The sequence below is a fragment of the Saccopteryx bilineata genome, chromosome 1 (genome assembly GCF_036850765.1).
Source record: "Saccopteryx bilineata isolate mSacBil1 chromosome 1, mSacBil1_pri_phased_curated, whole genome shotgun sequence".
Taxonomy (NCBI): domain Eukaryota; kingdom Metazoa; phylum Chordata; class Mammalia; order Chiroptera; family Emballonuridae; genus Saccopteryx; species Saccopteryx bilineata.
This window is the reverse complement of record NC_089490.1, coordinates 97371918-97396209: the sequence shown is the minus strand read 5'-3', so window position 1 is coordinate 97396209 and position 24292 is coordinate 97371918. Positions and strand designations below refer to the sequence as shown.

General features: G+C 37.6%; 1 protein-coding gene across 5 annotated transcripts in view; it reads left to right on the top strand.

Annotated features, from left to right (window-relative positions):
• NR2C1 (nuclear receptor subfamily 2 group C member 1) overlaps window positions 1-17194 on the top strand; it is a 65675-nt gene extending 48481 nt beyond the window's left edge. For 4 of the 5 annotated variants that reach the window (XM_066261845.1, XM_066261822.1, XM_066261836.1 and 1 more), the window contains 5 exons: window positions 2843-2964; window positions 9425-9564; window positions 11740-11877; window positions 13475-13580; window positions 15489-17194. In XM_066261845.1, the coding sequence (XP_066117942.1) occupies window positions 2843-2964; window positions 9425-9564; window positions 11740-11877; window positions 13475-13580; window positions 15489-15663 (681 nt within the window). In that variant the 3' untranslated portion in view covers window positions 15664-17194. The remainder of the gene's footprint in view (window positions 1-2842; window positions 2965-9424; window positions 9565-11739; window positions 11878-13474; window positions 13581-15488) is intronic. The other variant, XM_066261854.1, reaches the window with a different exon arrangement.
• The last annotated feature ends 7098 nt before the right edge of the window (window positions 17195-24292 follow it).

The window sequence follows — 24292 nt, the reverse complement described above, 5'->3', positions numbered from 1 at the left end:
TAATAACAGAATGATAATTATTAAAAATCAATCCAGTTATGTTACTCTGCTACTAAGCCTATAATAGCTACCCATTGCCCATGTGAGAGAAAGTCCATGACCTTGCGAACCCTCGACAGTCTGATTCAGTTGCTCCTCGTTTCTCAGACATGCCTTTCCCTTTCTTAGCCTTTTCTATACCTCATTTGGTTTCCATTTTACTTCTCTGTTCACACTACAGCATTCAGCACTTAGCTTAGTGGCTCACAGTAATCTATATAAGTGGTTGATGAATTAATATGTGATCCAGAATCACACAACTAATTAATGACAAATTGGAAGTAGAATTCAGATCTTCTATCTCAAGTCAAGTGACTTTTTTAAAAGCTATATTATTTAGCCCATTATCAGAACTACACACAGAAACTGCTAGAAAGGTAATTGTAGGCAATAACTTCTACAGTAGTTTAGTCATGTCTCAACACTTTTTAAAAATCATCTTAGTATATTAAATGTATATAATATGAAAAATATGTATAATTTAATTTATTAACTTAAAAGTCCACAGGAATTTTGGGGAAGCTTTAATATCTTTGTAGTAGAAACTTACCTTCTCTATGTAGAGGAAGAAGTCTTTGTCTTTGCTTTTAAAAACGTTGTTCCTTTAGCCAGTATTGGCTTTCTGAATCATAATGCTAGAGGTGTACCTTGCTTTAAGAAAATTAAGTATGTGAAACAGGTAAATTATGAGACATTTTTGTTTTTTATACAGTAACACAACATGGTAGCCTTTTAAGTAATGAGTTCCTGTGATGTATATTGCAAATGATTCCAATGTTAGGACTAAATCAACAGAAAGTTTGCAACATTGCACCATCACTGTGGTGTAAATCAAGGTACATCGGTGTCCTTTAGCCTTTGTATCCAATTTTACATATTATGAATGTTTCATTTCTTCAAAAGCAATTTTTTTTTACTTTGCATCTTACTTACTCCTCCCTCTTAAAACTGCTAGTCTTTGATAATTCCCTAGTATTTCGGGCTTTATTTTTCCCCATTCACCTTGGGCAACTCTGAAAAAGTATGAGTTCCCAGTTTTTTTATGCCTTTACGTGTAGAAACAGTTGCATCACAATAATTACATTTAAGGTGTTTAATATCTGCTTGCCTATGGTTCTCTGAAGAATTATCTTATATAATGGTGTTTTATTTGCTTCAGTAAACATTTAACTTTTGCTTCTCAAACATTTAACAAATTACCTTCTAATACATGGAATCTCAACTGTTAATTGCCCTGTTCTTGAATTGCTTAGTACCATTTAGAAAGAGGTAAACCATCTGTAGCTAATATTGAACAAGGGCAGTTAATATTTTACATTTTATCTAACATTTCTGGAAAACTTTTGTATTGTTTTGATAAAAATATTTTGATCTGTGTAGCATTATAGACACCTTTGAGAATCTGATGAAAGTTGTATGTCCATTCTCCAGAAAAATACATACGAGCACATCTACCTATCCCACCCCAGAGGTAGCCACTGCTATTAACTGTGTGGTACATTTCCTTCTCTCCTATGTATGTACTTACATATATATATATATATATATATATATATATATATATATGAGGTTGGGTCATTATACATACTGTTTTTGTACTTTTTTCCACAGAGATATCTGTGCAATGTTTTTCTATGCCGTTACATCTCAGTTTATCTTACTAATTTTAATGCCTACATGGTACTCTACAGCATGGATTATTCTTTTCTTCAGTGCTAGAAATTAGGCTGTTGCCAGCATTACTTTTTCTATCGGGAGTACTGCTACAGTGGACTTTCTATACATACTTTTTTGTGCATGCATGCAAGTATTTTTCTGGAGTAGAGATTTGAAGTATCATTATCAGGTCACAGGTTTTACTTGTTTTTAAAACTTTGATAGATACAGCCAAATTGCCCTTCATTTTACCTTCCCCCAGTAGTATGTGAGTCATTGTTTCCCTGTATTATCACCTACACTTGATATTATTGATTGTTTTGATAATTTTAAAGCATCAGAAAATATTTCTTATGGGTAAAATTGTATTTCCTTTATAGCAATAAAAGCTCTCCTTAACAAGATTTTCAAAAATGCTTTTAAAAGTGTTTTGGTGTAGGATATTTATTTTCAACAGTAATCATCACACATTTAAAATAACTACCTGAGGTCAACAGTACAAACTGGCAGCCTGTGAATATTATGGTCACAGACACATTTTGTTTTACCTATAGTTTAAATGGGGCTTTTTACACATAGATGCTGATCTTTGAAAAATTGAAAGCAAGCAGTACTGGGGCCTGATTTCCATGTGTTTTTGGTGTGTTAGATTCAAGTCAAAGCTGTGCCCTTCATCTGGGAATATGCACTTCCCAGGTGGCACCAGCGGGCCTGCTTCACTTCTTGACCCAGTAAGCATTTGAATTTAACTCCATTACTTAAATGAAAGAAACATTTAATGTACAGAATTGCTTCTTAAACTAAATTTGTTATATATCATCATTAATAAAGAGAGGAAAGGAAAAAACATGTTGTTGGACCAAGACAGAAAGTAACTTTAAAAATATAATCTGATGATATCATGGTTGATATTTATTAAGTAGGATTCTGCTTGTCTGAATATTGCTTTGTCAGAAACTGTGATCTATTCATTTATTCTAAATCTGATTGTTAGCTGTAAATTCCAATGACTTAGCTTATTTCAAGATTTGGAGAATCTATTAGACTCATATGTAATATGTTATGTTTACATTTAACTTTTTCAAAGAAAGAACAATTTAGAACTGTCAGTCATAAGATGATTTATCTCAATCCCTGTTCACACTAGCTTACCATGCCTTCTCCTATGCCTGAGTACCTGAATGTTCACTACATCGGGGAGTCTGCCTCCAGACTGCTGTTCTTGTCGATGCACTGGGCACTTTCTATTCCTTCCTTCCAGGCTTTAGGGTAAGTGTTTTGAAGTCTTAAATATAAATGTGATTTTGTAGCACAAATGTACATTAAGCAAGAACCTTTATTTTGGGAGGATCTGCATTTTAAAAAATGGTATAACCTAACTTAACATTTTGTCATTTATGCTACAAATCATGTCAGTTAGTCTTTTCTGTATATTATATTTATTTGGAAGAGTATCCTTATTTCATAATCTGACTAAATTAACAGTGTGAATGGGATATATGTGGTAGAGCTGACAAATCATGGTCAGTATCTGTAATAGGCCATCTCTGAATGATTTGAAATTAGGGAGCCTGTAAGGAGGTCCTAGGGTTGTTATTTCCCCTCTACCACCTTGTTCATTTCAAGCATTTTAAGAAGGAGCTGAAATTTGTAAACAATGGATATGTTTAAAAGTAGAAATAATGGTTTTCCAATTATGTGGTTTTAAAAAAAGACAGAAAATGTAAGCCCCATTAGTATCCCTATGATAATTTAGAAGTTTGTTCCTTCTACTGAATAGCACATCTGCATTCTGTTCTGAAGTAATCCGGTATTAATAGAAACCCAAACTTTACCTGAAGCTTGCCAAATTTATTTAGATTGCTTTAAAGTAACTGGTATGAAGAAAGAAAGAGACCATGGAAAATGTCAAGCCCATAGTTAGGAAAGTATTATTCTTATTATAGGACCTTTATTCTAGTTACAGGACCCTACTCATGAAATGGTTTCATAAACAATTCACTTTAACATTCTGTACATCTGTTTTTTTTGCCAAATATCAATAATAGCTTCCCATCCTCAAGGAACATTTTGAATATAAATAAGAGATATATCTGAATCATGACTTTCAAAGGCGTACATAGAACCCCACTGTAAATTGGTTTATTAATCAGCATTGGATATACCATGCATTAATATCATGTATTCAATAATGTACTTAAATAATAGTTACATAGACTAAGAGTCTGATTTAAAATTGTTAAACTTTAAAATGATTGTTAGCCCTTTCTTTCAAAATAATATTTAATGCCCTGGCCAGTGGTGCTGTGGATAGAACATTGCCCAGGAGTGTGCCAGGGTCAATGGCTTGATCCCAGGGTCACTTACTTGACCCTGAGGGTGCTTCAAGCCCTGGTCAGGGTATGTGTGAGAAGTGACCAATGGGTGCAAAGCTAAGTGAGCAATAAGTTGATGCTTCTCTCTCTCTCTTTCTCTTCTTCTCCCCTTCTTCCTCTATCCCTCTCCTCCTCTCTCCCTCTCTCCTGCCTGTTCACCCTTTCCCCTCTCTGTCCTTCTCCTCTTTTTCTCAAAACAAAACATTTAACTTTCAGAATTTCTCCAGTCTCTTTTTTAATAAAAATTAAAATGCATTGTAAATTTACATATTAGCAGTTTGTTTATGTTAAAGCATTAAGTGTAGTTCTCTAAGCTTGTAATTGGCAAACTATGCCTTGAAAATTAACTTGGTGCTATTTCTTATAATAAGCTATCAATTATAGTAAAACAACAAAAGGAAGGATTTGGGGGGTAGTGATTCGAACTTGAATTATTTATAACACTACTGATTTTAAGTATTTCTGTTAAAGTAACTGTGATTATCCTATGGAAATAATCCAAATGTTGAAGAAACCAAAAATAACCAATTATAACTATAATTTTATAGTGGCAGCCGCATTTCCTTGTGATCTGTATTGAAAATTGGTTTCAGTATAACAGTCATAGGAGTCTTTGTAATTAGGGTTAACTGTTAGTGTAGGTGGTATGTAAACTATCACTAACTGATTTATAGTTTGATTTAATCAGATGGGTGAAGACAAAGACTTGTTTTTCTGTAAAATATATTCTTATATGTTGAACTGCTGAGTCTAAGAGGGCATACCTGTTAGTTTTTTATTGGATGCTACCAAATTGTCCTCCAAAAAGATGTTGAGATAGTTTACACGCACATCGGAAGGATAAGAATGAATGGGTATTTTCTCACACCGTCTTTAATTCTGTATTTTATCCATCTTTTCTGATGAATGAAAATAGTGTCTTGTTGTCTTTTGTTTGAGATCAAAAAGTTAACCACTTTTATATGGAGATTTAAAAACACTGATTTTCTTTTCATTTAAACTTTACTTTTAAATAAGATTTAAATAGCTAATTTTCAGTGACAAATAAGTTTCTCAGATACAGAATGGAAGAGTGATTAGCCTGGAATAAAAATTTCACCTGAATAATTCCCAGTGAGAAAAATTAGTCTTTGTAACTCTAAAGTTGCCATTTAAGCTTTTGCTTGAGTATATTCAATTCTTAAATAAAATATAATGTTATAAAGAAGGCTGTGAGTTTTAACTTGGTAAATGATTTCTGTTAAACATGGTGATTATCCTAATTTTTAAAGTTATTTTTTAAGAAGAAAAATAATTTAAGTACCTTTCATCAGGATATAAATATTTCTATCAGATGTTCTTACCAACTTAAATCTCTTTAGAAAAAGGAAATTTTATACTTTCATTATGTTATTTATAATAAAAATATATAGGTTTTGGTTTAAAGATTATACAATAGTAAAAGGTTCCATGTCCACAGCTTTTATAACTGCCTTTTCTAAATTTTTCTCCCTCTCTGTGTCCCCTGCAATGAAAAATCATTTGCTAGGGGGGAAAAGGCCAGACCTGTGGTGGTGCAGAGGATAGAGTATCCACCCAGAAGGCTGAGTGCGGGCTTGTTGGCTTGAGCGCAGGCTATTCAACTTGAGCGCAGACTGGTTGGCTTGAGCAAGGGGTTGCTAGCGTGGGTGAGCCTGAGGTCCAATTCCCAGTCAAGGCTTGTATGAGAAGCAATCAAGGCACAACTAAAGTGAAAGCAACTAAGAGTCCATGCTTCTTGCTCTCTCTTTCTCTTTTCCCATCCCTCTCTCCTTTCCTGTCTCTCTCTCTCAAAAAGAAATCATTTGCTGAATATCTTCTGTATACCATCTACTGTGCTATTGATAGATACAGAAATGAGGCAGGGTGTCTGTCTTCAGTAAGGTTTTAATCTAGTGTAGGAGACAGCCTCCTAAAGCAATGAATTAGAATACTGTGAAACAGTATAAAATATAAGTGAATATATGGCACTGAAGGGGGAATGATGAACTATCTTGGGAGGGGAATGTGGTGAGAGAATGTTTTTTTTTGTTTTTTTTTTAAGTGAGCTCTGAGCTAAGTAAGTCAGACAGAAAAAGTCAAGAACTGTATGATTTCACTCATATAGTATATAAAACTGAAAACAACAAATGAACAGACAAGACCAACAAACAAAAATGCATAGACACAACAGTATGGTGGTTACTATTAGGAAGGAGTGTGGGGGTAGTAAAGAGTAAAGGGGGCAAATACATGGCAGTGGAAGAAGATGACTTTGGCAGGTGATCATCACACGATGCAGTATGTAAATGTTGTATTATAGAATTGTACATTTGAAACCTGCATAATGTTATTAACCAATGTCACCCCATTTAATAAATTAATTTTAAAAATTAATAAACTGCTAATTCATAAAAGACCATAGTTTAAAATAAAATGTTTTGAAATTTTTTTAAAAAGAAGGGAGGATAGGCCCTGCCCGGTTGGCTCAGTGGTAGAGCGTCGGCCTGGCATGCGGGGGACCCGGGTTCGATTCCCGGCCAGGGCACATAGGAGAAGCGCCCATTTGCTTCTCTACCCCCCCCCTCCTTCCTCTCTGTCTCTCTCTTCCCCTCCCGCAGCCAAGGCTCCATTGAAGCAAAGATGGCCCGGGCGCTGGGGATGGCTCCTTGGCCTCTGCCCCAGGCGCTAGAGTGGCTCTGGTCTCGGCAGAGCGACCCCCGGAGGGGCAGAGCATCACCCCCTGGTGGGCAGAGCGTCGCCCCTGGTGGGCGTGCCGGGTGGATCCTGGTCGGGCGCATGCGGGAGTCTGTCTGTCTCTCCCCGTTTCCAGCTTCAGAAAAATACAAAAAAAGTAAAAAAAAAAAGAAGGGAGGATAGCATTTATTAATTCACTCAACGTTTTTTGTTTGTTTTTGTGAGAAAGAGAGACAGGCAGGAAGAGAGAAAGAGGAGAAGCATCAACTCGTTGTGGCACTTCAGTTGTTCATTGATTGCTTTCTCATATGTGTCTTGACTGGGAACCTCAAGCCAGGTACCATGGGGTCATGTCTGTGATTTCATGCTCAAGCCAGTGAGCCCGCGCTCATGCTGCAGACCTTGGGGTTTTGAACCTCAGCGTCCCAGGGCAATACTCTATCCACTGCACCACTGCCTGGTCAGACCACTTAAATAGTCTTTATTGAGTACCTACTTCATGCTATTTTTCACCTCAACAAGTTTGGCCTTTATTCTTACTTGGATTACTATTCTCTAGATTTTTTTAAAGTTCTTTCTCCATTCGTATGACTCAATTGGGCCTTTAGTCAGGCCTTCCCCAGCCATCCTTCCTGAACATAGCCCCTCCCCCTCATTTTATAATGCAGCATCCTACTTTATAGCTATGTGGAATTTTTATTACTTGAAACTAACTTAATGTATATATACTATATGTATATGTGTTTTATATTTATATAAAATATTTAAAATGATATATTTATTGCCTGACCTGTGGTGGTGCAGTGGATAAAGCATCAGCTGGATTGCTGAGGTCGCCGGTTCAAAGTCCCATGCTTGACTAGTCAAGGCACATACGAGAAGGAACTACAAATTAATGCTTCCTGCTCCTCCCCTATCCCCGCCTTTCTCTCTTTTTCTCTCTCTCTTTCTCTCTCTCTCTCTCTCTCTCTCTCTCAAATGAATAAATAAAATATTTTTGAAGAATGGTATATTTATTATGTTGCCCTTCTGTTTCATGAAGGCATACTTAATCCATCTTGTTTGTTATTTCTCCAGTGCTTCAAACAGTGCCTGGCTTTTATACTTTTATGTCATGGCCTGTTCACATAATTTTTATATTTGTGACTTATAATAACTGAGCTAGATATAATTTATATAGTGTCTCTGCATTTTAGATAGCTAAACAGGCTGAGACTTGGGAGGCTTATTTGCCTGATTTCAAATTGATAAGTGGATGATCTAGGTTTTAAAACCCTGCTCTCTTGACTTATGTTTTTTATTTTCTGAGATTTCCTATTTAGAAATTCAGGAAGGAACTTTTGACCTTTCCTATCCACCTTACTCCTAGTAAATCCTTGGTATCTCACTTATAGAGATAATAATATCTCATTTGAAATATACTTAAAGAAGAAATCATTTCAGAAAATTAGTTGCTTACCTACTCGACTATCAAATAATTTTAATTGCCTGTTTGTTTTTTTTAAAGTGTATTTACTTGCATTTAAAGCAAAATAAAACTTGGGAAACATTGTTTAAATGCATGCTTTTTAAAACAATCATAGGTCCTGCCCAGTTGGCTTAGTGGATAGAGCCTCGGCCCAGTGTGTGGATGTCCTGGGTTTGATCCCAGGTCAGGGCACACATGACAAGCGACCATCTACTTCTCTTCCCTCCCTCTCCCCTTCTCTCTCTCTTCCTTTCTTGCAGTCAGTGGCTCGACTGGTTTAAGCATCAGCCTGGGCACTGAGGATAGCTTGGTTGACTCAAGCATTGGCCCCAGCCTAGGGTTGTTGGGTGGATCCTGGTTGGGGTGCATGTGGAAGTCTGTCTCACTATTTCCCATCCTCATATAAAAAAATATAAAAACAATCTGTATGCTATGTTTCCATGAAATGTGATATTAAAGCAATAACTTCTGTAGTTTAAAACTGTTATTATAAACTGGCTGTATGATTAAGGGGCTAGCTAATTCAGTTTCTAAGCCTTTCTCATCCAGTGCTGTCTGGTATACAGAACACAGAATTGATCAGGTTCATGCTCAGGTGAGCTTTCTAGAATAATTATACTTCAGTAGTGTTTTATTTTTAAATATATGAGTCATTTGTAAAGTTTATAAAATATATTTTAAGGCCCTGGCCGGTTGGCTCAGCGGTAGAGCGTCGGCCTGGCGTGCGGGGGATCTAGGTTCGATTCCCGGCCAGGGCACATAGGAGAAGCGCCCATTTGCTTCTCCACCCCCACTACCCCCTCCTTCCTCTCTGTCTCTCTCTTCCCCTCCCGCAGCCAAGGCTCCATTGGAGCAAAGATGGCTCGGGCGCTGGGGATGGCTCCTTGGCCTCTGCCCCGGGCGCTGGGGATGGCTCCTTGGCCTCTGCCCCAGGCGCTGGAGTGGCTCTGGTCTCGGCAGAGCGACGCCCCGGAGGGGCAGAGCATCAACCCCTGGTGGGCAGAGCTGTCACCCCTGGTGGGCGTGCCGGGTGGATCCCGGTCAGGCACATGCGGGAGTCTATCTGACTGTCTCTCCCCGTTTCCAGCTTCAGAAAAATACAAAAAAAAAAAAAAAAAAAAAAAAAAAATATATATATATATATATTTTTTTTTAATAATATCTGATTTGTGTATGTGTGTGTTTTTAATAGGCAAGAAAACAGCATATCATTGGTGAAAGCTTATTGGAATGAACTTTTTACTCTTGGTCTTGCCCAGTGCTGGCAAGTCATGAATGTGGCAAGTATATTGGCAACATTTGTCAACTGCCTTCACAGTAGCCTTCAACAAGGTAAAAAGCACAATATTTATTTCCTTTTCCAGGATGTAATAGGGATGTCAGTTTTATGAAGTGTTACTATTAAAGTTGCATATCTAATGATAATGTCATAGATACCAATATCCTTTGTATTTTAGATATTTTTTACATTTTGACAATTTCATTGATCACTGAAAAAATATATTTGAATACTTAAATTTTTAAATATTTTAAAGCACAACAAAATTGATGCAAGTGTATTTATTATAGTCTGGCTGACTGTTTCTGACCAGACCTTGTGAATTTTGTACTTTGGTATAGGTACCAAGGAATCCAGAGTTAGCTTATGTACAAGTGATTAAATACTTCAAAGTATACTCTTCCAGACAATTTTTAGACATTTTTCTTCATTGAAATGCTTTGAACTCCCAAGATTTTTTTAAATTTTTATTTATTTATGTAGTCAGTTCATCAGGGTGTATGTAATATTAAGAGTACTAAGGAACCCTGTCCACATAGCTCAGTTAAAGCATCATCCTAACACGCCAAGGTTGTGGGTTCAATCCTTGGTCAGGACACACACAAGAATCAACCACAGGGCCCTGGCCGGTTGGCTCAGTGGTAGAGCATCGGCCTGGCGTGCAGGAGTCCCGGGTTCGATTCCCAGCCAGGGCACACAGGAGAAGCACCCATCTGCTTCTCCACCCCTCCTCCTCTCCTTCCTCTCTGTCTCTCTCTTCCCCTCCCGCAGCCAAGGCTCCATTGGAGCAAAGTTGGCCCAGGTGCTGAGGATGGCTCTGTGGCCTCTGCCTCAGGCTCTAGAATGGCTCTGGTTGCAACAGAGCAACGCCCCAGATGGGCAGAGCATTGCCCCCTGGTGGGCATGCCGGGTGGGTCCCGGTCAGGCGCATGCGGGAGTCTATCTGACTGCCTCTTTGTTTCCAACTTCAGAAACAAAACAAAAACAAAACAAAAGAATCAACCACGGAATATATAAACAAGTAGAACAACAAATCAATGTTTCTCTCTCTTTCTCTGTCTCATCTCCCTCTCTCTGTGTTTCTCCCTTCCTCTCCCTCTCTTCCTTTCTCTCTCTCTAAATAAGTATTGAAGAGACACGGAACAATCCTTAATCTTTTTCCCCTATTTTATTTTATTTTATTGATAGATTTGAGAGGAAGAGAGAGAGAGGAAGGGAGAAAGAGACAGAAACATTGATCTGATTCTGTATGTGCCCTGATCAGGGATTGAACTGGCACCTTTGTGTATTGATATGATGTTCTAACCAACTGATCTGTCTAGCCAGGGCTCTTTCTTCCTTTTCTTGATGACAAGGTAATCATAACTCTTCATGTAAGGAGACAGTCACTGAAATATAAATATTTACCTTCGAAATGGCATGTGACTGACCAAGAATGTTCTTCATCCTCAAATAGAAACTGCCATTTGAGTTTAATAATAATTTATAAATGTGAATTATGTTTTATTTCCTTAACCATATTTCACTTCCCATTGTTTTATATGATTTTTAAGTGATCTGCTTTCTCCTATTTAAGATGGAGAAGTCACCTTTAAATCTCATCAACAATAGATACAGAAAGCAGCACTTGTGGACTCCTAAACTTGATTCATTTCTCATAAGTATATAATTCACATTATACAGTCTACCTTCACTAAAGCTGAGGGTGACTAGTCAGTTGTGTTTTAAGCATATTCCTCCACAGGAAATTAAAATGTTTACCATAAAAGTTTCTTTTTCCAATTTTTTTTTGGACTTGGCAGTGTTTTTTGCTAAATATTTTTATTTCAGTACTGTTGGTAACTTAAAAATCTAGATGATTTGCTCATTTTAATATAAGCTTAAATAAAATCACGTTGCCAAAATTGAATGTTTTGAACTTTGGTTGGCCAGTTTTTCAGATCATTACCTTTACAGCTTATCTTCTCAAAGGTATATCTTGAAAGGAAACATTACATTTAGAGGTTTTTATGCTAACAGATTGTTTTGTTTTTTCTTGAATGAACCGTGTCGTGTGTCCAAAGATCATTAACTAGTTTCATCTATATTTGCAGAAATATTTTAAACATTTATAGATTGGTTATATCTGAAGCTGGAAATTAGTGAGAAGGAAGTATGTTGGATAAAAATAGTCATGCATTTTAGCAGAAAACTAGAAGCTATTATTGTTTGTTTGTTTTTTATTGAAGATAAAATGTCAACAGAAAGAAGAAAGTTATTGATGGAGCACATCTTCAAACTTCAGGAGTTTTGTAACAGCATGGTCAAACTCTGCATTGATGGCTATGAGTATGCCTACCTGAAGGCAATAGTCCTCTTCAGTCCAGGTACATACATGCTGACTTCTAACAGTTTTTGAGGTTGTGGAGAAATTGGAACCCTCATACCCTGCTGGTAGAAATATAAATGATGCAGTTAGTGTTGAAACAACCCAAATTCATCAACAAATGAAGAAAGAAACAAAAAGTAATAACATGAATGAGCCTTGAAAACAGTATGTAATGAAAGAAGCCAGTCACAAAAGACCACATATTACATGATTCCATTTATATGGGATGTTTAGAATAGACTAATTTTACAGACATACAGTAGATTAGTAATTACCAGGGACTAAGGAAAGGGGAGAATGGGGAGTGACTATGAATGGGTACAAAGTTCTTTTGGAGTGACTAAAATGTTCTAAAATTAGATTGTGGTGATGGTTGCACAATTCTGTGAATAATCTAAAACTGTTGAACTATACATTTTAAATTGGTGAATTTCTGAATGTTAGGCACTTATCTGAGTATGAAAGGAAAGTTGAAATCAGTGCGGTGACATCATTGACCTTTAGTTCTGTTGTCACAACATTTGAATTCTTAGGTATATTTTGCTAGGCATCATTAAAAGGCAGAATGAGAAATGAGTGTTGTGTTGTCAATTTCTCAACATCTTATTAGAGTTACCAACAGTAGAGAACCATTTCTCTATTTTCTTGCCAGTTTCTAGGTTTCACATGTAGTAAAGTGCCAGTGAGTTCAATGATTAATTATTGAATAAGAAAAATTAACTGTTCTCTTAGGCTCTCTATTTTTCATTTTGGCATGCATTTCTTTTCCTGTGTATTGTGTCCTAATAAAATTATCTTGGGAAACCTTTTTATCCCAGTGATACCAGTAAGATAATTCAAGTTTTTTTGGTACTGTTTCTTAAAATATTTTACATAAATTAATAACATGTATTTCTGTTTTATTACAACCAATTTACTGTTTTCATTTTCCTTAAAATTGGAAGAACGTAGATTGAAGTTAAAAGTATAATGTAATTTTATTTTAAGTATTCCCAATATTTCCTATTCATTACTTTTTTAAATTCTTTTTACACAGGACAGAGCTTTCTGTATTTTTTAATGTTTCTTAAGTTAGGCATACTTTTATGAAGTTCTTTTAATCTGTTTATTTCACTATAGTGAAATATAGTGACCATTGAAATGTTTTTTAGATTATATTTCTATGTCATAATTTTTCTGCTAGAGATGATGTTCATAGTACTTTTTATCTAACAGGTTTTTTATATAAAAATATAGAAAGTATTCTGCAAATATTTTATTGCATTAAAAATGCCTTTTTAACTAAGCTAAGTCATTTTCTTTTTTTATTCCTGTTAAAAGCAAAATGATCAAAATTCCTTCTACCACATTTGGGTTAAAACCCATTGGTCTCATTTTTTCATGAGATATTTAGAATATGTATATGAGATAAAATAGTCTTAAAGGTTTGAAGTACAGTGTCTGGTACTTAGTAATATTTATGGAAAGTACCACACACATGATGAGGCTTCACTCGTGACTGAACTGTTCTTCTCACTCCCCTCCATCTCCACTGCAGCTGCTTTATTAAATGAACATTCAGAAGTAGGGTAACAGAATACTGTTTCATGTTTCAGATCATCCAGGCCTAGAAAACATGGCACAGATTGAGAAATTTCAGGAAAAGGCTTATGTGGAATTTCAAGATTATATAACCAAAACATATCCAGATGACACCTACAGGTATCTAGAAGTTAAATACTGTTTATTAGTTAGTTAGTTAAATACTGCTTAATTAAATTCATCTGAAAACTTTTTTGTGACTATCATTTCATTATTTTCTATTCTGAAAGTAATTAAAATGTTCTAGTCAACCTTGACCTCTGCAACTGCTGATGCTATTAAAAGCAGTATGTATTATTGCAAGTGCTTTACATGTAATATTTCATTTAGTTCTTACATTTTATGTAGAGGAGACTTTAGCAGACAGAGGTTAAGTAACGTGCTCAAGGTTGCACAATAAATGGCAGAGCCTAACTAAACCCAAGTAGTCTGACAGTAGTGCCCAAACTGTTTATTTTCTTCAAGTGGAATAATGGGGTTGTTTTTTTTAGTGAAAGGGGGAAAATGCCATTAGACTTCTATAATTAACTTTGAAATTTGAATTATGATATTTCTGCCAATGTATTTCTTGCCAGGGTAATTTGAAAAAAAAATTTTTTTATAAGGTGAATAGTATTATAAACACATGGTCATCAGAGCCACAATACCTAGGTTTGACTCCTGCGTTACCCTTACTAGCTGTGTGACATTGGACAAGTATTTTAACATTTCTGTTTCAGTTTCTTTACCTGTAAAATGGAGATAATAGTATCCACATTTTACAATTAAATCAGTTAATATGTGTAAAGAGCTTAAGTAGTGCCTTTTTCATAGCAAGGGCTATATAAATGTGTTTACAAACATTATTTAACATACTTCAAGCTAAAGAACATTTTACATATAATGATGTTTTGCACGTATTTAATAATAGATTTATTTATAAGCCAGTTCCACTGTGAAAATCAACCTTAAGTTGATGTAACCAGTTTTCTTATCCTGGTTACAGTTCTGTCGATGCACCTCAGCTGGTGGGAATAAAAAGAACTCAGTAATTTGAGGAGTAGATACCTGGCTATAGGAAGATTACTTAATCCTGGGGCTGCTGCTTTCATTTGGCCTCAAGCTTTGGAGCGTAAGGCCTTAGACTAGGAAGGGTAAACATACCACAAGCTTTTTGGAAAGGTGGTTTTTTTGTTTTTTGTTTTGTCATGATTTTTGTTTTTTTTTAAAGAGTTAGTTTTCTATCTCATAAAATACTGTATTTAAATATTTTCTCCGTTAAATGTACAGCGGTTTACTGACTTCTATTTATTAGGTTCCAGGTACTTTAACTGATCTCAGGAATTCTTTCTCGGTTTTTTACATTCCTAGTTACTTAAAAATAATAAATTATCTTTGGATAGCAGTTTTCAATGTGTAATGTACTTTCACAGAAGGCATTATCATGCCAAAATTTAAGATCTTCAGCTAGCACAGAAACTGGCTAAGATCATGTCGTTAATTTTCACAAAAGCACTGTGAAAAGAGGAGGAGTATATACCTGGTTTACACACATTCACATAGCTCGGGGGCAAATAAATCAAGATTTAAATCCAGTGATGTTGATTCCGAATGATTCCATATTTTGTGGTTTACAAGTAATAACAACTATTGCCTGTTTTACCATTCCCAGTAGTTTTTGTAAAGCAAAACCTAGAAAACTGTTATCTTTGAGCGTTGTGTGCCCTGACCACAAAATATTGCTGGTTTTACAATCTCAAATGAGCTCTTAAGCCATTCTTAAATTTGTAACGTGAACCGTGGTTTACTAGCACCGCATTTAAGAGCAAGGCTTTACTATCTGTCTGTCAGACTGCATTTGTATCCAGTTGGTTGTCATACACTTTAAGGCTTGAATACAAAGGTTTTTCATTTTAACTTTTAAAAATTAGATCTTTATTCATTTAGGCTACAATCAATATACATGTAGGAATTACTCGTTTCTCTACTAAATCTCTTTGATTTATAACCTTGTTCCTTGCCTGCCCTCCCCCGGCTTTTTCTTTTTAGATTGTCCAGACTACTACTCAGATTACCAGCTTTGAGACTGATGAATGCTACCATCACAGAAGAATTATTTTTCAAAGGTCTTATTGGCAATGTACGAATTGACAGTGTTATCCCACATATTTTAAAAATGGAACCTGCAGATTATAACTCACAAATAATTGGTCACAGCATTTGAAAGCTGAGAGCTCAGTATAAACTTACTGTTCTTTATCAGAACACAAGAAGACACCAAATTGAACTCATTGTTTCCAGGGCATCTGGAAATCGTGACTTTATAGAATAACCAAAAACCAAGGTATTTTTATTTTGACTTTATTAAGAAGAATTTTCAAAGTGACTAGGCAGGAAGCAGGAATTAGAATTTCCCTTCCTGTCTTATTTAAGTGAATAAGAAATGCTATGAATTTATTCTTGGTTAAGATGATACCTAAAAGCCGTCACCTTTTACCTAAGATTTCTCATTTTATCTTATTTTATTTGGTAAAATGAATAAATTAGTCCTTTTTTTTCAGAATTGTGTTCTCTTCATGTTTAACTTCATTATGAACTAGTACAGACAATTGTCCGAAATCTCTGAGGATGTCCTTATGTTTTACTCTTCTATAATATAATCTGTTTCAATTACTATGTTGAAAGATATTTTATGCTCAATAGTATAAAGATAACAGAACCAGAGGAAATAATAATTGAATATATATTTTTTGTCTTTTGTGAATATTATGGCACCCTTAACATACACCACTCTCATTGCTGGCAATGAGACATAGGTCATTCGAGATTTTAAGTAAGAGTTGACTTTTTTAGTGGTGTATCTTATTAGTTACAGGCACTTTTTATTTATGTATGTAGCAGAAAAGTGTTTTTGAGAATAACATAGGGTTCATGTTTTCATGTTTGTTTTTCTGCTGTGTTTTAAAAGTAGTAGAGACTTATTGGGCCCAAAATGTTTCATTATCACAGAATGGATATTAAAAGTGTTGCTCTTCCATTCCACAAAAAGCATCTGCCCTCTCCCTCTTTTCTGATTTGCATTATATAATTTTCTGACCCTTCCATGGTTATTAGCCAGTTTCTTTTAGGTCTTTAGAAATACACGGTTTGTTAAATGATGAATTTATCATAGCCAATCTGTTTTCAAGGTGAGTGAAACAATTATTTTAAAGCAGTTGATAATTTTTTTTTAATTTAAATTTTTTAATATATAAAGGAATATGCACTGATTTTTCACTGGAAAGGGGACGGCTGTTTATTGTGAGCATCAGCCTACAGCCTTGTTTTTACTACAACAACAGCATTTGAAATTCCTTGGATATCTTCCACAGTAATGTTTTCCTTAGCAAACCTGATACTGTTAAATATTTCTTTGCTCTGATTTCATGATGAATTATCTTGATATGTCGATTTGATTTTTTTTAAAAAAACACATGAGATTTCATTGCACACAGTACATTTTTAATAAAGATTTTTGCAATAGAAGAAAAGGTAAATTTTGGGAGCAGCTACTTTATAGTAAATCAATAGTTGAAAAGTATCAACTTTACAATCTTTACTGACTTATTAAGGGAAACTTTTTTCCCTATTTAAATTATGATTTTTGTCACTAGGTTTATTTATAACATCAGGTAGGAAAAACTACATATACTATAAAATATGCGAATGGGAAAATCAGTAGGTTTATACTTTTATAAACCCAAAGAAGTAAGCCAGGGATTTAGAAATCATGTACTAATGGTCAATTAACACATATGCTTCTTGCAGATATTTTTCCTGATTAAATCTGAGTTATATTTGGAAGTGTTTTTAAAATTATATTAAAATGTGACCTGCATTATAAATTTGTTTTCTGACAGTATATATGATTTCAGACTTTTATTTGTTGAGTAGTTACTCTTTCGTTTGTTACATTGTTAAGAACTCTTCAGTAATATGTATTCAAGTACTTTCAGAAGGGAAAACATTTCCATATTCATTATTTTAGGATTATTATAATTCAGGTTGAAAACTTATAGCTAAATGTAACGCTGGTGGCCATGGCCAGGCAGGTTCCCACTAGATTTGGGCAGACCACAGACGAACCGCAGAGTTGCAAGGTGTTGGGCCATTCCTGTTTATTGGATTCTTGCAGAGGCAGGCAAGCAAACAGGCAGAGGAAAACCACTTCTCACAGCAGCGGGCCAGTGGTCAGGAAAACCATCCTTGCAGTAGCAGATCAGCAATCCACGCCAAGGGAAACACCACAGCCTTATATAAACAAACTATACACATGTGGCTTTTTGCCACATGCTCATGCATTAATCATGCAAAGTGCTTGTGGCCGCAAAACAGGTGAGCAAGCCTAATAACCATGGCTAATTTTCCTACACTCCACCCCTTTAGGGTTGTTTACATCACAATCTGTGTAACAGGTATCATCTGCAATGGCCCTGTGCAAAGAGTGAGGTTCATTACATCCACATTTCACAGAAACAGTAGAGACTACAGCAACAGACTACTAAGGCATAAGCTATACCAAAAATGACAATAATTACAAAGGTGCCCTTTACAATAACGTCTCCTTGAGTACTCAGGGGATAATACACCTACCTCTACCTTAGGCAGTCAGGTGCCTGTTGCCCAAAGAGTTACTGGAGGCCCACTTCAAGCCCCTACCCCATGGTGCCAATAAGGCCACTCATCATAGGTGGGAGGCCAAACAGACCAGGCCCATGTCCATTGAAGCCGTTGGCCTTTAAGGAGGACTGTTGGGGAAGACAGGAGCATATTGCCCTGCTGCCTAAACCCTGGCTTGAGCAAAATGTCCTTGGTGTATATTTGCAACTGGATGGGAGCAGCTGCCTGGTATAGGAGGGCCTCCATAGGTCCCAGGTCCTGCCGTCAGGGTCTTTGTTTCAAAATCTGAAGTACTGTCCACAAACGGCCTGTCCATCCAGCAAGGGAGCCAGTGCCCTCTTGTTACAGTCCCTGCATCAAGAATCAATTATAGGCCCTGGCCGGTTGGCTCAGTGGTAGAGCGTCGGCCTGGCGTGCAGAAGTCCCGGGTTCAATTCCCAGCCAGGCACACAGGAGAAGCACCCATCTGCTTCTCCACCCCTCCCCCTCTCCTTCCTTTCTGTCTATCTCTTCCCCTCCTGCAGCGAGGCTCCATTGGAGCAAAGATGGCCCGGGCGCTGGGGATGGCTCCTTGACCTCTGCCCCAGGCGCTAGAGTGGCTCTGGTCTCAACAGAGCGACGCCCCAGAGGGGCAGAGCATCGCCCCTGGTGGGCGTGCCGGGTGGATCCTGGTCGGGCGCATGCGGGAGTCTGTCTGACTGTCTCCCGTTTCCAGCTTCAGAAAAATAAAAAAAATTAAAAAAAAAACAAAAAAAGTCAATTATACTGCTCAATGGTAGTCCATGGTAGCCAGCCCAGCTGTCTTTGCGAATCACCCAAGGTGAAAGTTCATTACAGACAGCTAGCCACATAGCTCTGATAACAGACCTCAGCACCTTACCATAAGTGCTCTGTCTGTTGGCCACAAGCCCCATTCAAACCCTTCAGCAAGCTCACAGAGCCTGGCAGAGTCAAACACATTTAAAGCCAATGCCACCTTGACAGTTCTCTTCACTGCTGCAAAAGTGCCTGTTATCTATGAAGCCCAACACCTGCTGCACATTAGAAGGGGACCATTGGATGGCCAGTTCCACATGGGTCCTCTGGCCTCTACCCATCCCCGTTAGATGGTCCCTTGGCCTTCCCCCTATTCAAACTGGAACAATGGGTCTTAGGGGATTCTCCTCTCCCTCAGCCGTCTCCAATATCTGATCTTGCACCTATGCAAAATGAGCACCAACCGTTTTCATTGCAGCTTCCTCCAATATGTAATCTTGCCACCATGTGGCACAAATGTCAACCATTTTCTTGGCAGCTGCTGGGGCCACTCATTTTCCCTGCTTTTTCAGCAGCTGGAGCTTCTGTTCCAGCTCAGGCTGCTAGCAAAGCTCTAACAGGACTCTTATTAGACCTGCCATTCCATTTCTCTTTATCTTTCCCAGCTGCAATCAAACCTACCCTCATCTGCATTCAGGTAACCTTTACAGGCCTGTTTCTCTTGTTAGGGATGCAGCACAGTCAGTAGCCCACACACCTTTATGGTGCTGTACTGCTTCTACCTTCCCCAAATCTGCCACCATCCATGTAACGGTGTTGATGGGTTGTCCCACATAGGAGCCCAAAATAACCACCAATGACCCAAAAAAGGCAGACAGGATGCTCCTAGGAATACTTCCTGCTGTAAATACTTCCTCATCTGGCCCACGGGACCGTAGAGTGAAAGCAGCATTCCTCATACCCAATTGCCAGAGAACCTGCTGCAACTCAATATCCAACTGCCACCAACTCCCTCCAGCATTCTACCGGACCATACAAATGGCAGTCATCACCCATTCTAATAGGGTATGATTTCTTCGGTTGTCACAGCAGTTATGAAGATGCTGCCTTAAGGAGGAGTGCATGGTAATGGCAGCTAATTTCTCCATCTCTGCTCCGGAGAGCATGATGCCATTCACCCCTATGCCCCACAACCACAGCAACCAAGCTGCCAGAGATTTTGGTAGGTTTCTGCCTGAATTTCACCCCTGACTCCATCTATTCTGCCTGTGTGTAGGGCCGGACCACAGAGTGCTCAACTGCTTGTGGAGGGGGCTGTGCCTGCCTTGAGACACTTCCTGCTGGATTTTTCATCTTGGTGACCACCAGCTGGGCCCTGGGTTGGCCGATAGCAGTTTTACACTGGACCTCTTGGACTCAGGCAGCTTCCTTCTCCAGTAACTGCTTGTCCTCCGGTGCCGTTTGCTGTTGGTGCTCAGCCTCCAGCTCTCACTGGAATTCTTGAACTCAGCTCCTCCATCAACTGTTCTAGCTCCTACCACTGTTGGTGCTCAGTCTCCAGTTCACACTGGAGCTCTCAAATTCGGGCAGCCTCTTGCACAGAGCTTTCAGTTACTGCTTGCAGGGCTGTAAAAAGCATACAACCCACAACCCCCAGTAGGGTAGCCACAGGGAACCACATGCTTAAGAATGGCCACTCTTTAAGGATGTTGGCAGCTCCATACTAGTCTGAACCAAATCCTACCCTCTATACCAGGTATATTGCCAGTGGCCATGGCTAGGCAGGTTCTCACTGGATTTGGGTAGACCACAGAAGAACTGCAGAATCAAAAGGCATTGGGCCATTCCCATTTATTGGATTCCTGCAGAAGCAGGCAAGCGAACAGGCAGGGGAAAACTGCTTCTCCCAACAGTGGGAGGCCAGTGGTCAGGAAAATTGTCCCGTGCAATGGTGGCCAAGTGATCAGGAACACCCACCCCTCACAGTGATAGGTCAGTGATCTGTGCTGAATAGATCTTACATAGCCTTATATAGCTTATACACATATGGCTTTCTGCCACATGCTTATGCACTAATGCAAGTGCTTGCAGCTGGAAAACAAGTGAACAAGCCTAACTACAGCTATTTTCCCTACACTAAATATTACAAATTGACTAGTAATGTATTTTCTTTCTCTCTTGAAATTTCAGGAAAATAACCACAGAATGACAGATAAAACAAGAGATGAAATCAGAGGATAAGGGACTTCAATAAGTTTTTGGAAAACAAAATCCAGGTAGAGAATGGCTGACTTAACAGCCAGAATCAAGGAATCTCTAATCTGAGTGCCTGCAAAAGGCAATGCAGTGAGAAAGAAGCCATTATACTTGGCAGTATCCAGAAAAGATGCTCATATTCAGAGATGGTGCTTGGGACACTAAAACGAAGGATTGATTGCAAGTCTATATACAGGATCATTGAACTATTTTTATACTTAATTATGTCCGGTGACTACCCCCTTTTCGAGCAAAATACCAGTGGTTAATACTCCTTAAAGATCAACTGAAATTTCATGGAACTTAGAGAATACTAGGGAAAATAGAAGGCTTGGATTAGATACAGGGTTGAAGATACGAATTAAGTGAAAATCTGCATTCTGAATGTGGGCTTCCTAACAGTGTTCCCCGAATGCTGGCTATCAGGTACAGCCTTCTTTGCTGGGATTTTTTTCTTCAGAGAAACTAACTGCCTCCTTTGAAAAGATCTATACTCACTTTTGGTGCCTAAGTAAGAAGCCTAATTGACACTTGGTCATTTCATTGAAGCCCAGTATCTTCAAGTCAATGTATGTGTACAGGGGTTTCATTCACCTCTTTAGTGCCTACTATTAAATATGAGTGTAAAACCAGGATCACCAGATATTTGAGGAAAATCTCTAATACTTAAGAGATCACACATGGAGAGAGGTAGACATAATGCAGGGACCAGAAAAATACCCACCCTTATTAATATATTAAAATAATGTAGATGTATCCTTTAAATGAGAACAGGGTGCTTTGAAAAGGGAAATTTGGAGCAAGGAACAGCCCCCTGTATATTAAAAATGATAGAGCAATTCATTAGAAGGGTTGGAAGATAAAGTTGTTTGAGAACTCACCCTAAACAAAAGACAGAGAAATAGCAAATAAACATAACTTTAGAGAATTCAGGAGGTCTTATATTTTTATAGTAAGAGTTTAAGGAAGAGAAGACAGGCAAGTGAGAGGTGTAGAGAGGAGAGAAGTGTGTATGGTTATAAAAAGGCAGTAGAGATCCTTGTGATAGGACTGTTAGGTATATTTAAAGCAACTTGAATGCTTTAAAATTCTGTAGAACTAACTGCCTGACCTGTGGTGGCAGAGTGGATGAAGCATCGACCTGGAACACTGAGATCACCAGTTCAAATCCCTGGGCTTGCCTGGTCAAGGCACATAATGAAAAGCAACTGCTACAAGTTGATGCTTCCCACTCAACCCCCCTTTCTCTCTCTGTCCTCTCTCTAAAATGAATAAATAAAATTGTATAGAAGTAAACATGCAGACACACAAACAAGTAGAAATAAAACTGGGGACTTTTTAATACTTTTTTTTAAGACTATTGATTTTTAGAGAGGTGAGAGAGAAGGGGGGAGGAGCAGGAAGCATCAACTATCATATGTACCTTGACCAGGCAAGCCCAGGGTTTCAAACCAGCAACCTTAGCATTCTAGGTCGATGCTTTATCCTTTGCGTCACTACAGGTCAGGCAAAACTGGGGACATCTTAGTAAGATCAGTAGGTTGTATTAATGTCAGTATCCTGGTTGTGATAATATAGTTTGAAAAATGTATCATTAAAAGAAACTGAGAAAAGAATAAATGGTAGGATCTCTCTCTACTACCTTACAACAGCATGTAACTCATCTCAAAATTTTCAGTTGGGAAAAAAACTTTAAGGAAGTTAGGAAAGTATTACATAGGCAATGTTCATCATTGGCTGCTAAAATCACAAAAAGTGAAAAAAGCAGACATATTGTGTGCTTCCCAATGGAAGGATGTCATCGCTTATGAAATATATTAACAAACAGACAAAAAACCCCACCAAACTGGCCTCACCTAGGTTTAATTAGCAATATACAGGAAATACAGGAGATAGAACAAACAGATACAATCAAGATCCAGACGGGAAAGCTATACAGGAGAAGCTGTCAGGTTCTTCATCAAATAAATTAGAAGTATGCCCTGGCTGGGTGGCTCAGTAGATGAGGTGTAGACCCAGTATGCCAGTGGTTGTGAGACGTAATCAATGAGTGCACGACTAGATGGAACAGGTGGATGAAATAAGTTGATGCCTCTCTCTTTCTCCCCCTCCCCCTTTCTCAGATCAATGGAAAAATTTTAAAAACAAATTGGAGATACAAAAAAGGGTGGAGAATGGGAGAAACCTATAGACTTAAAAGGAATTTAAATGAAAACCAGTTACAATATATAGACCTTATTTGGAAAAACTGAGGGAAATTTGAACCCTCTGAATATTTAATATTAAGGAATTAATAACTTTTTTTTTTTTTTACAGAGACAGAGAGAGGGATAGATAGGGACAGACAGGAATGGAGAGATGAGAAGCATCAATCATCAGTTTTTCGTTGAGACACCTTAGTTGTTCATTGATTGCATTCTCATATGTGCCTTGACCGTGGGCCTTCAGCAGACCAAGTAACCCCTTGCTCAAGCCAGTGACCTTGGGTCCAAGCTGGTGAGCTTTTGCTCAAACCAGATGAGCCCGCACTCAAGCTGGTGACCTCAGGGTCTCGGACCTGGGTCCTCCGCATCCCAGGCCGATGCTCTATCCACTGCGCCACCGCCTGGTCAGGTGAATTAATAACTTTTTAATATGAAATAATGATAGTATGGTATGTTTTTTAGAGTTATATAGGAATATTTCGGATGGAATTTTTTTTTAAATAAGAAAATATAGAATTGTACACCTGAAAACCTATATAATTCTATTAACCAATGTCACCCCAATAAATTCAATAATTTTTTTAAAATGTATGAAAGTCACAGTTCAACATAAAACATTTAAATGTGACATGATTTTGAGTAATTGATAGAGTCTAAGAAAATTTGACCCTGATATTTGCAAGTTTTTCCTTTAGCTTTGAAGATTTAGTAGCATAAAATTAAATCCCTTTTCTGGGTCTAGTCATATTAACTTAATCCTTTCAAGAAACACTGTGTTTCAGTTTTTAAATTCATAGACAATAATGAAAGTTTGCAATTATGATTCAAGTGTAAATCTGATAAACCTGGACCTTTTGAGAGAAATGATATGTTTACTAGAGTCTGGGAGAGCGAAGGATGAGAAGAGGTGAAGGAAGTGAGGTGTTCAAGTTCTCATTTGAAATGGTTGAGAATCAAGAGAGAATGTTCCAAATAAAA